This window comes from Patella vulgata, chromosome 7, assembly GCF_932274485.2.
Source record: "Patella vulgata chromosome 7, xgPatVulg1.2, whole genome shotgun sequence".
In the NCBI taxonomy this organism is placed as follows: Eukaryota; Metazoa; Mollusca; class Gastropoda; family Patellidae; genus Patella; species Patella vulgata.
Window position 1 is genome coordinate 36,726,020 of NC_065885.2, and position 16,562 is coordinate 36,742,581.

Genomic DNA, 16,562 nt, shown 5'->3' on the forward strand with positions numbered 1-16,562 from the left:
CAATACTCATTTCCGACTTTTAAATATTCGCAACTGGGCGTGACTTATATTCTGTTATGCTAGGAGCCCACTATGACGATTCGTGCTACGATTGAACTCGTGGTTTTAATCGTGGAATAATCGTGGTTATCCTATCAGGTCTTATCATATATTGAGGTCAGTCGTAGCAATCGTGTTGACCATATCGAAACGTATCCGAATGTATGTGCCCGTAAAAGATCGTGGACTTAGTGGGGACCTAGCATTATTTAGTCATTAAGAAAATATTTTGCCAATACATATATTACAAGAGATGATCCGTGACAGGTTCTCGTGGTATACTTTTATCAATGTTTTATCTATTGTTAGTTACCAATAGTTACATAATATACAAAACAAAAAATCTCATAGAGATATGTAGGCGTTTATTGTTTATGCTGTGTCAAACATTAAATCATCTGACCCATTCAACACAAATTATCATATTATATTAAAGAGGCACTGGCGCTTTTGGGATCTTCGTCGGTTAGACTGTACAGTTACATCTGATGAGTTCAGGTTAAATATTTAAAGGACAGTGTTACCGTCCACTAATTTCACATAATATATGCGATATAATAGGTTAAACAGATTGGAGATACTGTAAATATCTGGGGAATGCTATAGTTGATCTGTTCTGATGTGATCGGTTATTGTGAATGGTTGAAGTCAAGAGCGTTTTCTTGGTTTGGTGGTGGTGGGGGGGGGGTCGATTTCGTGGTTTATTATAATGTAGATATTCTGGTTCGAACTAATATCCCTCCGGGCTCTTATAAGAGAGTTGAAATCGACCGTTTACTATTTACTCCAATCAGTAATAATAACAGGTCTACTGTACTTACGACTAAACGTTACGAATCAACCTGTACCTGTTTAACCTTTTTCTATCAGTGTCCTTTAATTGAAACATCTGGTCGCAATCCATAGTTTTCAAGAAGGGTATATTAACACGTGCTTGAGTACACGGACATGCCACGTACAAGTGTGTGATCCACATGCCTTACACCACCCTAATCCACCATGTCCCACCCACTCTTTTAATTGCGTCGGTTATGGTATTACAGGCAGCAATCGTAGTTTGTAATAACTTGACACTGTGAAGATGGCTGATTTAAAGAGTACAATCATTTCTAGGCACGACAAGATCAATGAAGTTTTCGTATAAAGGAAAATCTAACTTGTCAAGTTAATGTATAATTGATTTTTAATCATTTATAACAATAGTATCACGCAACCCATCACCGTGTTGCATTATCAGGAAGGAACCAGGTTGCCAACTTCATGTATTGAAACTCTAAATTACTGTTATAACTATATATGCTAGAAATGAAATTGTGTTGATTCCTCTCAGATAGGTTAATTCATGTTTTAAACTATAGAAATGAAATGAAATGGTGTTGAACATCCTGCTGTTCTGCTTCAACCGTTTAACTATAGACGGTTATAACTAAATATGGCTAGAAATGAAACTGGGTTGCATCCATTCATCCAGAGTGTTTCAGGGAAGTGGTCGTATTTTGTGGTGCCAAAAGTCCCCTTCCTCATATGGTACAGCTAACCATGATAATATCCGTATGTTTATTTCAAAACTATTGAAGTATTGTGTTGCCCAGATGTTAAACCCCTCTCCACTTTATTGAACTCTAAATATATGACACAGTAAAACCCGATCTATAAAGTCGTAATTTGGTGCAGGGCGGGGGACAATCTGTTTCACAGAGTACTATTAAAAAATCTTCTAATATCTCTGTAAAAGATGACTGCTTTCAACACGCGGCGTCAATCATTGGCTCAATGGCGCGTGCATTGTTTACGTAAGACGTTACTGGTTCGAGGAGAATGGCGCATTTTACTCATTTTAATACCCATTTAAACTAAAATAGGAAATAATTTTTACCTACAAATACTTTAAACGTCTTTATTTATTTTTCTTATACATAAAAAAATTGTTTTAGAATATGTGTGGCTCATTAAGCCGCATCGGTGTCATCCTTGTCAGTGATTGTCGCGGCCTAGCGAATATTCACTGCGGATCAGTGTGGAAGGGGGACTTCAAAGGAAAAGATTCTGGTTGGTCTGATGAGACGAAAAACGGAGATCCGATGCATGCAATAGGTTGCAAGTTAATGATCCGCTCTTTGATCGAAATCGCAATAGTCCGGAGTGTCGCTGTCCAGGTAAAATTTCTTCCGTCTTAATTATCCCGGTTCGTGTTGAAAAGACTTCCATTTCATTTCGAAGTGTCGTAATTGTGCCATTCATGAAGAGCCATAAAGCAGAATTCCGCTATGGAACAACGCCTCTCGAATTGGCCTACCAGAGTATAAATGAAGCTAAAAAAAACATCTGTTAGTTTAAATATAGATTTAATAAAATAATTATTAAATAACATTAAATGAACAATCATACGGTATCACAGTGTTGGATTGAAAATTTCTTGACAGCAGTTTGTTACAGGTTGTTTTTAGTGTATTATATATAAAATGTATTAAAAGGTGAGTATAAAAAATACTTATGTCATTTAGTGAACTGGTGGCCTTGTAATATATTTGAAAATATGTATTACCCCTTTAGACAGTGACCGGTCAATATATAGGTCGAGTGGATCGAATATCTCCATGGCACACCTTTAAACATTATAATACATAAAATAGGTCAAGTTGGTTCTTCTGGGGTTATATTATAGTTTAAACGGGTATTGATTTCTTACGAATCACTTAAGTATTTAAAGGGACTTTTCTACTTAAAAGTTATTGCAAGGTTAGCAAATTAATATAACACAGGAGTATTAGTCAGCCTCGTAAGTCGTTACATAGAGTTATGTAATATTTGGTAACACGGGTAACAAATGGTTTTCAAATAAATATTAAAGAGATAAAGCACCCGTGTCGTGATCCTATCGTGGCCCTAAATCACTCGATTAATGCATTATTAATTAGACGATTACACTACTGTAACGTCGACAATTGCACAGGTAAAACATTAAAGTCAGTAATGTGTTGATTTTTTTCAATTTAAACACTATAAGAAAATCGCTCTAGTGAAATAACTTTTAGGAATACGTACAGACGCCCAAAAGAGAGCTGTCATTTTACTGACTGGGTCCACTTTAAGATCATGTTTAATACAAAGAATAAATACAAAGTGTACCCATATTATGTTCTAAAGTACTTTAGCCCACGCGAATGAATGCTAGAACTTCAACTGTTTGTATCTATATAGCGAAATACTATTACTTGCCCAAACAATACCCCCAAAAGAAATAATAATCTATCATTAAACTATTATGCCTTTAAGGCTATGTCACAGATCTCATTTAACGTCACCATGCAAACAACCGCAATGGGTTCACGGCTCAATCAATGCAACAATATAATCAAATTTATTTTTAAACATTTGATTTCAATTTTAACAAAAAACAACACCAAACAGCGTCGCTCGGTTTGGGGCAGATAAAGACCAGAAAAGCCTAGTCGAAATGTCGCTCGGCAACAAAACGTAATTGTATTTTATAGAATAGTGTTCTGTGTTTAAATGACACAATTCTCTGACATGATATAGTGTTTAATTTCCTATTTTCTGCACCAACAGATCTAACGAAGACGGCACTATTTTCTGGAAATACAATTATATTGACCAGGTCATTGCAGTTCAATTAAATCATTAACCCGTGTGAATTCTTGCACCTCTAAATACAATAGGATTCATATAATTTAATATAATTTTTAAAGTACGCGTATCCAATTTTATTACCCGACTCAAGAAATTAAAATTATATTGCAGATTTAACTTTCGGCTATGTTTCTGTTGCTTTTTTCACTTTTGTTTTCAGTGACACTATAGGGCTGTGCGAGTAGCTAAAGTTTGTGCCGCCCGAGTCCTTGAGTTTGCCCCCCTCCCCCATCTCACACCCATCGACACGCGAAAGGCAACACAATAGACACCATACTTACTTAAATTGCTGAACAAAAAACAGTGTTTGCTTGGTAAAAAAATTTGTGTCCGACTGTTCCGATAGAAAAACAACTTCTTTTGCAATGCAGTAGATCAAACGTTACACCCACGGAAGGTACCAAACCGTCCAAACCCTCCTTACGAGATACGGTACTGAAACAGAACAGCTATAGCTCCCCACATCACGTATCAATTGAGGTATGGTTTCTTGGTTGTCTTTATTATTTAAACAAATGCCACAGTAAAGTTTAACACGGGTTGACAATCGAAGATATGCTTAATCTTTCTGAACACTTAACACCACTTCCCATTTATCTGAAAAGTTCACATAGCTATCTAAATTTGCATTAGTCACGCGCTGCATTATTGTTCCGTCAAAACTCACCTGCTTGCTACTGCTAATTTGGAATATCCCAAACTGTTACAAGCATTTTCACATTTCGATGTTGTGTATATATGTATATAATAATGAAAACATAAAGCCACTTAAATAAATCTATCTTTTAAATATGTGCTGTAATTATCTTCACATGTTGCTAATTTGTTAATAAAATAATCTTCATTTTCAATACTCTCCAGTAAATCAGCTTGAACTAAGCACATATCTTCAAATCGAGATATTTCACTTTGATTTAAACCACGTGCTCTTTTTAAGACGCCATCTTCAAACAGTCGAAAATCTATAATACTGTCTTCTTCGTAGGATCGAAAATTGTCATCAAAGAAAATATGCTGCACAGTTTGATCAGTTGGGTCGATCCACATAGGTTTACCGGCTTTATATTTATACGAATTATTTTGCCAGTGCAAAAAATCATCTTTAAAAGCCGAGATACCTTCTGCATTAGACAGAAAACGATATATATCTCGTTCATAGCTCAATTTTTGAATCACGTCACCATTTTGTTTCACTGTTTCAAGGTTAACCGTGCCGTCCTCGGTTCTGGCTATCCGACCAGTCAACAAGTTGATTGGAACTTTTACTGGTTTCGGAAATCCCGGGTGATTACCTTTAAGTCCGTAAGCTAAACTACTGAGAACGTTTGGTGCATCTAACCCATAAGTTCTAAATATTATTGCAAATTCTCGGTTCTGAGCTTTGAGAAAATGGATCATTTTATAAACAGACGGTATTACATAATGGTATTGTTTATTATCTTTACCTGCCATTGTTAATTGTTTATCGCGATACGAATGGAAATAAAAGTCCCATTTTAATAATTCCATATGTTTCTCGAAGTAAGGAAGAAAATCTCTACCAATGGGTTGTTGCGTGAAGTCTCCTGTTTGAAGTCGGAGTTCTTGTCGGTCGGCAGGTGTTCGAACCAATTTCTCTTCTAAATGCTTATAATACGTCTTGGTGTCTGTAGAAGGCGGTTTTAACGCCACCTGGTTGGACTCCCATTTCCATTCATCATTTTCGTCCTTACCCCACGTTACACCGGTTAAAAAGCTATTCAAAGCATGCTCCACACACACATTAGTAACAGAATCAGCAACCAGAATAGTATTCCTGATATCCAAGTGTAGTATTAATTTTCTGTTCCTTCCAGACTGTAGGGGCTTATTTGGTGCCAATGAAGAACGTCTTTTCAAAATCACACGAACTGAATCGTTATTTTGTTCATTATTATTAAGCACACCGTAACATTTGTCCTTCATTTTATCCGACATAGATTCGATCATTTCACGATATGACATAAACGATCAATCTATATACCTATTATATCCTATAACGGTGTAATACCAGATAAATGATTAACTAAATGTACACAATACAGTCCCACATGTCACAACTCGTTAAGCCAACCGGTATTAGTAAACTGTATTTTGATTGGAGCGATCTAATATTTGTTGTGACATTAATACTAAGTTACTGTACATAGACACAAAATGTCCCTTTTGCAGATTTAATGTTAAGCAAAAGTAATCGTAGAACCCGATTTCCAAACTGATTGAAACATAACGAATCAATAGTAATCAATTTACCTGTCACCATAGGAACGTATAGCTCTGTTCCATGAATGCCGTGGCGAATAGTCTATTCTATTGTGATTACAATAGCGGTATTCAAAACAGACACTAATTACTATATTAATTAATAAACAATTAACAATCAAATCAACCTGCCTTCAACTTAGCATTACGATCTTTAATTAAAGCAGGGGCGTTGTGAATCGGGTTGATAGTAGGGTGTGTGTGTGTGTGGGGGGGGGGATAACTCGTCGGATTGGGTAACAAACCATGTGATCAGAACACAGGTGCACGAAATATGACGTAGCTTGGTTTATTTATTGATTCGGAAAATACATTTAAATCCCAGGTTCGTCGCCCCGTGTAAGACTTTTGGAGAATTTTTGCTCTTTTAGTTAATAGCATTATATTGTATATTAATTAATATCTTTGGCTTAGTCGTATCTAATGCACTCAAGAATGAGTGCAGATTTGTATATAAAAAAGAGTTACAATTTGGTAAACATTAGCTGGTTCCGCGGGAATGAGAATATCATGTTTAACACGTGATCGGAAAATTACAATTTCATCATTTGTCTTAAACATACATTATGCAAGAGCTAAATCTGTCTATTGCAGGTCTTTCTTTAGGCCTGAAATGTTATCTAAATTATTAATTAGACATTAATTAACTTATCCAGACCATAATCAACTCTAGATGGCATCGCTAGCCTGCGAACTTTAGTGGATTATGAGTCGATTTACTGCATAACTTTCCTTCACGATTTAACGATTAAATGGATAATCGAGACTATGCTGTTTATCGTATTGACTTTAGTAATGATGGCCGAGGCTAGATGGAAATTTCAATCGCTTAGTTCTCGGTTCATAGTTAATCAATTTAAATGAAATTTTCAGCAAATTGCCTTTACATTATCTATTTTTTAACTATTATAATGAGAACTGCCAACTCGTTATCGGATCTCCCATAATGTTTCTTTAATTAACCAATCTCTAAAATTATTTACATAATTTGACCAATTAGATAAATTCCAAAACCCAAATCTACAAAACTATCATATTTGTGAGCATTGGTCAGACAGCAGCCTGATTCTGGAAGGGAAAAGATGTAGCAATTTCTATCAGGAGACTCGCCCCAGTCTGGCTGGATGAGGTTTGAGAGAACGACTTTAGTATTGTAATCTACTATGCTTGTATCTATGTATCCAGTTATGATATAAAAACGTATTATTCATGAGAAGACAAACGTCTTAACTGAGAAGACAAACGTTTTAACTATAAGAGAATACACAACATGAAGGAAGCAAAGACGACAAGTGAAAATACTAAACGATCACAAGGCTACTAAGATACATGTATGTAGTAAGAACAGATGCATGGGTCATACGTATGGTGTGGCGACTGGTTTTTATTCTTCTCCGCTCTCCACGTCTGACAGAAAGACCCATGGTGCTACACCGGAGGCTGTGGTCAAACATCTCAACAGTCTTTTTGGTTTTTTAAATAGGGTCATCTCGCCAAACGGAACCATTAACCCACTCTGTAATGGCACAACGGGCTATTTAATTAAAGGACGACGTCCACAGACTCCACATAAATTTGGTTAATTAGGTGTTAAATATAATCTTGCATACAGATCTGTGGTAAAGTCACCCATAACCTTCATTCAAAGTGACGATAAAATAGGTAATCAGTTAATTGCTATTGACAGAGGGGTTGAGAGGGGTAACAACTGAACACGGTTTTCAACTCTCTGATAATTCGTTTCATCCCGACGGATGGAAATAAAAATCAGGGCCCCGTGTACACATTGGCGTGCTCATAAAAGAGCGTTTGACAGATGGAATTCAATATAATTTCAAATCCTTTTTGAGAACACAAATTTATAAATACTGTTTCCTGTTATTGTTTGAATAATAGATTGAAACACAGCGCTGTCGAGCAACGAATATACGAACATATGTCGCGTTTTGAAGGGGCTGTTCTGTTTACTGTTATAAAAATCATTAGTGGTCTGATTCCAAACTGTTTCTATTTTTGTTGTTGCAGGTGCTTTTTCTGCTGTTAAGAAAGCAGCCTGCATGTCACTTATTTTTGTTGTGTAAAACTGTCCTGTTAACTGGAGCGAGCAGTCACACCAGAGAAGTAACTATATCTTTTACCGAACTTTTATTTAGTTGACATTTTAATAATATATGATTTAAACTCAATGGAAGTCAACAGTCTCTTATAGTGTAGCTGGTTTTTAGTGTAGCTTATTATGTATAATATTTAGTTGTAGTGCCAATTCTGTCGGAAGTCAGATGTATGTGTCAATTTGTTAGTTGTATGTTTTATTGTACTTAGATCAAATAAGAAATATTATTATTATTATTACAGCATATTTATAGTGCGCCCTTTCATATAACATGTTCAGGGGCACTTTGCAAAGTGACAATGTAATCGTAAATAAACAACAAGATTATGGACATTGTTAACGATTGTATACAGAGTCAAAAGCCTGATTAAATAAATGTGTTTTAAGTTGTTTTTTAAAAGGATATAGAGATGTACAACATCTTAAACTAAATGGTAGATTATTCCATAAATCAGGGGCTTGGAAACTAAAAGAGCACTGGCCATAAGAGATTAGTTGAACAGTTTTGGGTTTTAAAAGTAATTTATCTGATGTAAGTAATGTTTGGCCAGGTGTATAAGGTTCTAAAAGATCCGAGAGGTAAACATGAGCTAAATTTTTTAAACATTTAAAAGTCAGTAATAAAATCTTAAAATCAGTTCGATATTTAACAGGTAACCAGTGTAAATTATATAAAACAGGAGTTATGTGGTCGCATTTTTTAGTTAAAGTAAAAAGTCTAGCTGCAGTATTCTGTTCTTTTTGTAATTTATCTATAAGCTTTAAAGGTAAACCAACTAAAAGTGAATTAATGTCATCTAATCGAGAAGTGACCAGAGAATTAACAAGTGACTTAGTGGCCTCTACAGTTACAAATTTACGTATTTTACCTATATTTCTAATATTAAAATAGCACAATTTACAAATATTATTTACTTGAGCTCCCATAAGCATAAAACTATCAAATATTGCGCCAATATAACCATGTAGCTAATGGTGTATAGCAACTAAAATTAAATATATTAAATAATCGGAACAGTGTTATCAGAAAATCTAATCCGGTTATACGATTAGTCGGGACCTTGCAAGCTCACCTCCATTCCTGTCTTCTTCAACGGTCCAGGGACCAAATCTGCGCATCTAAATAGCGGACGATTTCGAAGTCTTATCGTTTGCCAAACAATTCAATCAAATCTTGAAAATAAGATCACAAAAACAAAGAAATATATGTAGAACGTTTGCAAGGTTTCGTTGAGAAGTGCTTTAACATTGCAAAGAAAAAAAGTTGCGCGATTCTGAATTTCGATGGATCTCCTCGTTAGAATTAGCAGATTAATCCCCACAAGTTTGACAAATCCCAAAACTCTGACCTGTAGAGCCTTTTGCAAGACGGGCAGACAAAATATACTCCCAAATAAAATTTTCGCATACAAAAATAATCTAACGGAAAACAGTACATTTAAGGTCACATAGTTCCTTTGCCGCAAGGAGTAAAACATATTATTTTGATTACTTCACACATTTGACCACCCGAAACACGTGCCGACAGCCCGGAGAAATAGAACAATCTATGACCAAAACCTCGGCCTACAGTATCTCACATTAATCTTGGTCACCCTATAAAATCAGATCATTGTATGTACATCAGATATTATACAAGGATGGATGAGCAGATATATGTCCTGTCCCGTTCCGACCTGCCGTCGCGTTTACACACTACTAGTCTTTCAACACCAGAGATCGACCCCATTACCTTTAACAGAGAATATACAGACTAGGGACTAAGTGTTTTCGAAAATACCGATAATTTTTATCAGGGGTTCCGACAGGGAATCTCCGCTTTATCCAGGAATTTCCCTCGGCTAAGCCTAAAAGGAATATAATACTTAACTACAAAATATGAAATAAAATTGCCAATTTAAAAAGAAATCGAGAAAATAAGAAACTGCAATGTGTGACGCACCTGTATGCGAGAAAAACTAGTTGAATATGAAATCCCGGGATCTTGAAAAGTGGTCAGGGATTCCCGGTATTCCACCAGGAGAAACCCTAATAGGGACCACTGCCTCGTTAACAGATTCCACAAGTCATTATCAATGCATCAGATCTAATAAATATAAAAATGTACTTATTTTTTTACTGAGCCCCCAAAGCTCTCCACCCCAAGAAAAAACTTAACAAAAAGAAATGAAATGAAATAAAATGGGGTTTAACGTCCTACTGTTCTGCTCCCATTGGGCTAATGAAGACGGGCTTATGCCATACAGTGTGTCATGAGGGAAATTTTGCCCGGAGAGCGGCGTTATGGCCTACTCTTATATCGAATTTCAACTGCAAAGGGAATCTTTTACGTGTACGACTAGACATCTGTCCTTGTCAGGCCCTCCGCTCTGCCACGCCGGAAAATCCCGATGAACTTTCTCGGCCAACACCGGGATCGAACCCGCTACCTCCAGGCTAGTGGGCCAGCGCCTTACCCACTTAGCCACCGTGACTCCCCCTAACACCCCCCCCCCCACAAAAAAACAACTAAAAAACAAAACAAAAATAAACAAAACAAAGAAGAACCAAACACCCCCACCACCGAAACAAGTATTAATGTTAATAAAAAAAAGAAATGCACAAAAAAACATTCGTAACATTCAAACTCTAACAACAAAAAACAAAGAAGAACCAAACACCCCCACCACCAAAACAAGTATTAATGTTAATAACAAAAAAAGAAATGCACACTTACCCATTTAGCCACCGTGACTCCCCCTAACAACCCCCCCCCCCCCCCCCAAAAAAAAAAAAAAAAAAAACAAACAAAAAAAACCAAAAAACAAAAAAAAAACAAAGAAGAACCAAACACCCCCACCAAAAAACAAGTATTAATGTTAATAAAAAAAAAGAAATGCACAAAAAAAACATTCTTAACATTCAAACTCTAACTTTTTAAAATAAAAACAGAAAGCAGGTAGAATGGTATTACCGGTAATGAAGAATTGAACTGTATGAAATTAAAAGTTAAAAGTTAATCTGATCAAATTAAGATATGCCTTTCAGCAACTGACCTTCATATCTGTTTTCCAGTTAATTAAACAAATGAGATGACGAGCACAATAAAAGTGTATAGTATATCATATATAAGCCATGTAAATGCAGCACTTTTTATATCAACTGAATTCGTAGAGATGGAGAGCAATATACTGTTCTGGTCAGCCGTATTGTTTGTCTCATTAAGTCAAACGTTAGTATGTTCGTATCATCTATATCCTAAACAATTCGATTCATCTCTAGTGCCGGGATATGTATCCGTAATTAGAAATTGTAACGACATACAGGAAGTGACCAGAGGTTCTTGTTTATTACAAGAAGAGGCGTGTTGTGTTTTTTTTCAGTTTGCCGATTTTTGTGCAAGTAAGTGTAGAAAGAACAGAATACCAAATGCTGCAGATGTCGGAGAATTCGATAATATCATCACATTTCGATCATGTGTAATAATAGTGGAGACCTTCAATAATTGCATACATGATAGCTTAGAGTGTCAAATACTGGCACTTTTACTCCGTGTCTGCGAGAACAAATTTGATAACCTTCCACCAACCACATCACCAATTACTAGTTCCACAACGTCACCAACTACTAGTCCTGCCATAGTTCCGGTTGAAAGCCCAACAACTTCACCAATCACTAGTCCTACAACTTCACCAACCACTAGTCCTACAACTTCACCAACTACCAGTCTTACAACATCGCCTGCAACTAGTCCTACGACATCACCAACAACCAGTCCTACTACTTCACCAACAACTTCACCGACCACTAGTCCTACAACTTCACCAACTACCAGCCCTACAACAAGTCCTACAACTTCACCAACCACTAGTCCTACAACTTCACGAATTACCAGTCCTACAACATCGCCTATAACTAGTCCTACAACATCACCAACTACCAGTCCTACAACTTCACCAACTACCAGTCCTACAACATCACCTACAACATCACCAACTACCAGTCCTACTACTTCACCAACCACTAGTCCTACAACTAGTCCCACAACATCATCAACTACCAGTCCAACAACTTCACCAACCACTAGTCCTACAACGTCACCAACTACAAGCCCTACTTCCTCACCAACTACAAGTCCTGTCACGTCACCTACTACAAGCCCAACAACTTCACCAACCACTAGTCCGACAACATCCCCCACAACGTCACCAACTACCAGCCCCACAACATCACCAACTACCAGTCCTACGACATCACCAACTACCAGTCCTACGACATCACCAACTACCAGTCCTACAACTTCACCAACTACCAGTCCTACAACATCACCAACTACCAGCCCTACAACAAGTCCTACAACGTCACCAACTACCAGCCCAACTACTTCACCAACTACCAGTCCTACAACATCACCTACTACTTCACCAACTACAAGCCCTACCACCTCACCAACTACAAGTCCTGCCACGTCACCTACTACAAGCCCAACAACTTCACCAACCACTAGTCCGACAACTTCACCAACTACCAGTCCTACAACATCCCCCACAACTTCACCAACTACCAGCCCCACAACATCACCAACTACCAGTCCTACGACATCACCCACTACCAGTCCTACAACTTCACCTACAACTAGTCCTACGACATCACCAACAACCAGTCCTACTACATCACCAACAACTTCACCGACCACTAGTCCTACCACGTCACCAACTACCAGTCCTACAACATCACCTACAACTTCACCAACCACTAGTCCTACAACGTCACCAACTACAAGCCCTACTACCTCACCAACTGCAAGTCCTGCCACGTCACCTACTACAAGCCCAACAACTTCACCAACCACTAGTCCCACAACTTCACCAACTACCAGTCCTACAACATCTCCCACAACTTCACCAACTACCAGCCCCACAACATCACCAACTATCAGTCCTACGACATCACCCACTACCAGTCCTACAACTTCACCTACAACGAGTCCTACGACATCACCAACAACCAGTCCTACTACTTCACCAACAACTTCACCGACCACTAGTCCTACAACTTCACCAACTACCAGCCCTACAACAAGTCCTACAACTTCACCAACCACTAGTCCTACAACTTCACCAATTACCAGTCCTACAACATCGCCTACAATTAGTCCTACAACATCACCAACTACCAGTCCTACAACTTCACCAACTACCAGTCCTACAACATCACCTACAACTAGTCCTACAGCATCACCAACTACCAGTCCTACTACTTCACCAACCACTAGTCCTACAACTAGTCCCACAACATCACCAACTACCAGTCCAACAACTTCACCAACCACTAGTCCTACAACGTCACCAACTACAAGCCCTTCTACCTCACCAACTACAAGTCCTGTCACGTCACCTACTACAAGCCCAACAACTTCACCAACCACTAGTCCGACAACATCCCCCACAACGTCACCAACTACCAGCCCCACAACATCACCAACTACCAGTCCTACGACATCACCAACTACCAGTCCTACGACATCACCAACTACCAGTCCTACAACTTCACCAACTACCAGTCCTACAACATCACCAACTACCAGCCCTACAACAAGTCCTACAACGTCACCAACTACCAGCCCAACTACTTCACCAACTACCAGTCCTACAACATCAACTACTACTTCACCAACCACTAGTCCTACAACGTCACCAACTACAAGCCCTACTACCTCACCAACTACAAGTCCTGCCACGTCACCTACTACAAGCCCAACAACTTCACCAACCACTAGTCCGACAACTTCACCAACTACCAGTCCTACAACATCCCCCACAACTTCACCAACTACCAGCCCCACAACATCACCAACTACCAGTCCTACGACATCACCCACTACCAGTCCTACAACTTCACCTACAACTAGTCCTACGACATCACCAACAACCAGTCCTACTACTTCACCAACAACTTCACCGACCACTAGTCCTACCACGTCACCAACTACAAGTCCTACAACATCACCTACAACTTCACCAACCACTAGTCCTACAACGTCACCAACTACAAGCCCTACTACCTCACCAACTACAAGTCCTGCCACGTCACCTACTACAAGCCCAACAACTTCACCAACCACTAGTCCGACAACTTCACCAACTACCAGTCCTACAACATCCCCCACAACTTCACCAACTACCAGCCCCACAACATCACCAACTACCAGTCCTACGACATCACCCACTACCAGTCCTACAACTTCTCCTACAACGAGTCCTACGACATCACCAACAACCAGTCCTACTACTTCACCAACAACTTCACCGACCACTAGTCCTACAACTTCACCAACTACCAGCCCTACAACAAGTCCTACAACTTCACCAACCACTAGTCCTACAACTTCACCAATTACCAGTCCTACAACATCGCCTACAACTAGTCCTACAACATCACCAACTACCAGTCCTACAACTTCACCAACTACCAGTCCTACAACATCACCTACAACTAGTCCTACAACATCACCAACTACCAGTCCTACTACTTCACCAACCACTAGTCCTCCAACTAGTCCCACAACATCACCAACTACCAGTCCAACAACTTCACCAACCACTAGTCCTACAACGTCACCAACTACAAGCCCTACTACCTCACCAACTACAAGTCCTGTCACGTCACCTACTACAAGCCCAACAACTTCACCAACCACTAGTCCGACAACATCCCCCACAACGTCACCAACTACCAGCCCCACAACATCACCAACTACCAGTCCTACAACTTCACCAACTACCAGTCCTACAACATCACCAACTACCAGTCCTACTACTTCACCAACCACTAGTCCTACAACTAGTCCAACAACATCACCAACTACCAGTCCAACAACTTCACCAACCACTAGTCCTACAACGTCACCAACTACAAGCCCTACTACCTCACCAACTACAAGTCCTGCCACGTCACCTACTACAAGCCCAACAACTTCACCAACCACTAGTCCCACAACCTCACCAACTACCAGTCCTACAACGTCACCAACTACAAGCCCTACTACCTCACCAACTACAAGTCCTGCCACGTCACCTACTACAAGCCCAACAACTTCACCAACCACTAGTCCGACAACTTCACCAACTACCAGTCCTACAACATCCCCCACAACTTCACCAACTACCAGCCCCACAACATCACCAACTACCAGTCCTACGACATCACCAACTACCAGTCCTACGACATCACCAACTACCAGTCCTACAACTTCACCAACTACCAGTCCTACGACATCACCAACTACCAGTCCTACGACATCGCCAACTACCAGTCCTACAACTTCACCTACAACTAGTCCTACGACATCACCGATCACTAGTCCTACTACTTCACCAACAACTTCACCGACCACTAGTCCTACAACTTCACCAACTACCAGCCCTACAACAAGTCCTACAACTTCACCAACCACTAGTCCTACAACTTCCCCAACTACCAGTCCTACAACATCACCAACTACCAGTCCTACTACATCACCAACCACTAGTCCTACAACGTCACCAACTACCAGTCCTACAACATCACCTACAACTAGTCCTACAACATCACCAACTACCAGTCCTACTACTTCACCAACCACTAGTCCTACAACTTCACCAACTACCAGTCCTACAACATCCCCCACAACTTCGCCAATTACCAGCCCTACAACATCACCAACTACCAGCCCCACAACATCACCAACTACCAGTCCTACTACATCACCAACTACCAGTCCGACAACTTCACCAACTACCAGTCCTACAACTTCACCAACTACCAGTACTACTACATCACCCACAACTTCACCAACTACCAGCCCAACTACTTCACCAACTACCAGTCCTACAACATCACCAACTGCCAGTCCTACAACATCACCCACAACTTCACCAACCACTAGTCCTACAACTTCCCCAACTACCAGTCCTACAACATCACCAACTACCAGTCCTACTACATCACCAACTACCAGCCCCACAACATCACCAACTACCAGTCCTACTACATCACCAACTACCAGTCCGACAACTTCACCAACTACCAGTCCTACAACTTCACCAACTACCAGTCCTACTACATCACCCACAACTTCACCAACTACCAGCCCAACTACTTCACCAACTACCAGTCCTACAACATCACCAACTGCCAGTCCTACAACATCACCCACAACTTCACCAACCACTAGTCCTACAACTTCCCCAACTACCAGTCCTACAACGTCACCAACTACCAGTCCTACAACATCACCAACTACTAGTCCTACAACGTCACCAACTAACAGCCCATTGCCGTAATAATGATGGATAAATCGCTGATCCAATGTTATTTTTATTAATTCAATATACGCTTGGTGTGTTGTCTTATTGAGTAAACTCTTCGATTAATCCCTGAACATATTAATAAAATGTATAGTTCGGTTTAAAGATATAAAGTTGATAGAAAAGGCAAACTTGGTATTGGTATTTATGTT

At 39.3% G+C, this 16,562-nt stretch overlaps 2 protein-coding genes across 2 annotated transcripts; one reads left to right on the plus strand and one right to left on the minus strand.

Moving 5' to 3' along the window:
• Nucleotides 1-1,979: 1,979 nt before the first annotated feature.
• On the minus strand, nucleotides 1,980-5,773 carry LOC126828721 (uncharacterized). The gene has a single exon (XM_050558688.2). The coding sequence runs from the start codon at nucleotides 5,671-5,673 to the stop codon at nucleotides 4,459-4,461; it is 1,215 nt and encodes a 404-aa protein (XP_050414645.2). The 5' UTR covers nucleotides 5,674-5,773; the 3' UTR covers nucleotides 1,980-4,458.
• Nucleotides 5,774-11,709: 5,936 nt separating this feature from the next.
• Nucleotides 11,710-14,847, plus strand: LOC126827980 (mucin-2-like; the record flags this gene model as incomplete). The annotated part of the gene is made up of 3 exons (XM_056102285.1): nucleotides 11,710-11,969; nucleotides 12,402-13,192; nucleotides 13,274-14,847. Coding segments are annotated over 3 exons (2,625 nt in total), but the record flags the coding sequence as incomplete, so codon positions are not given.
• Nucleotides 14,848-16,562: the final 1,715 nt, after the last annotated feature.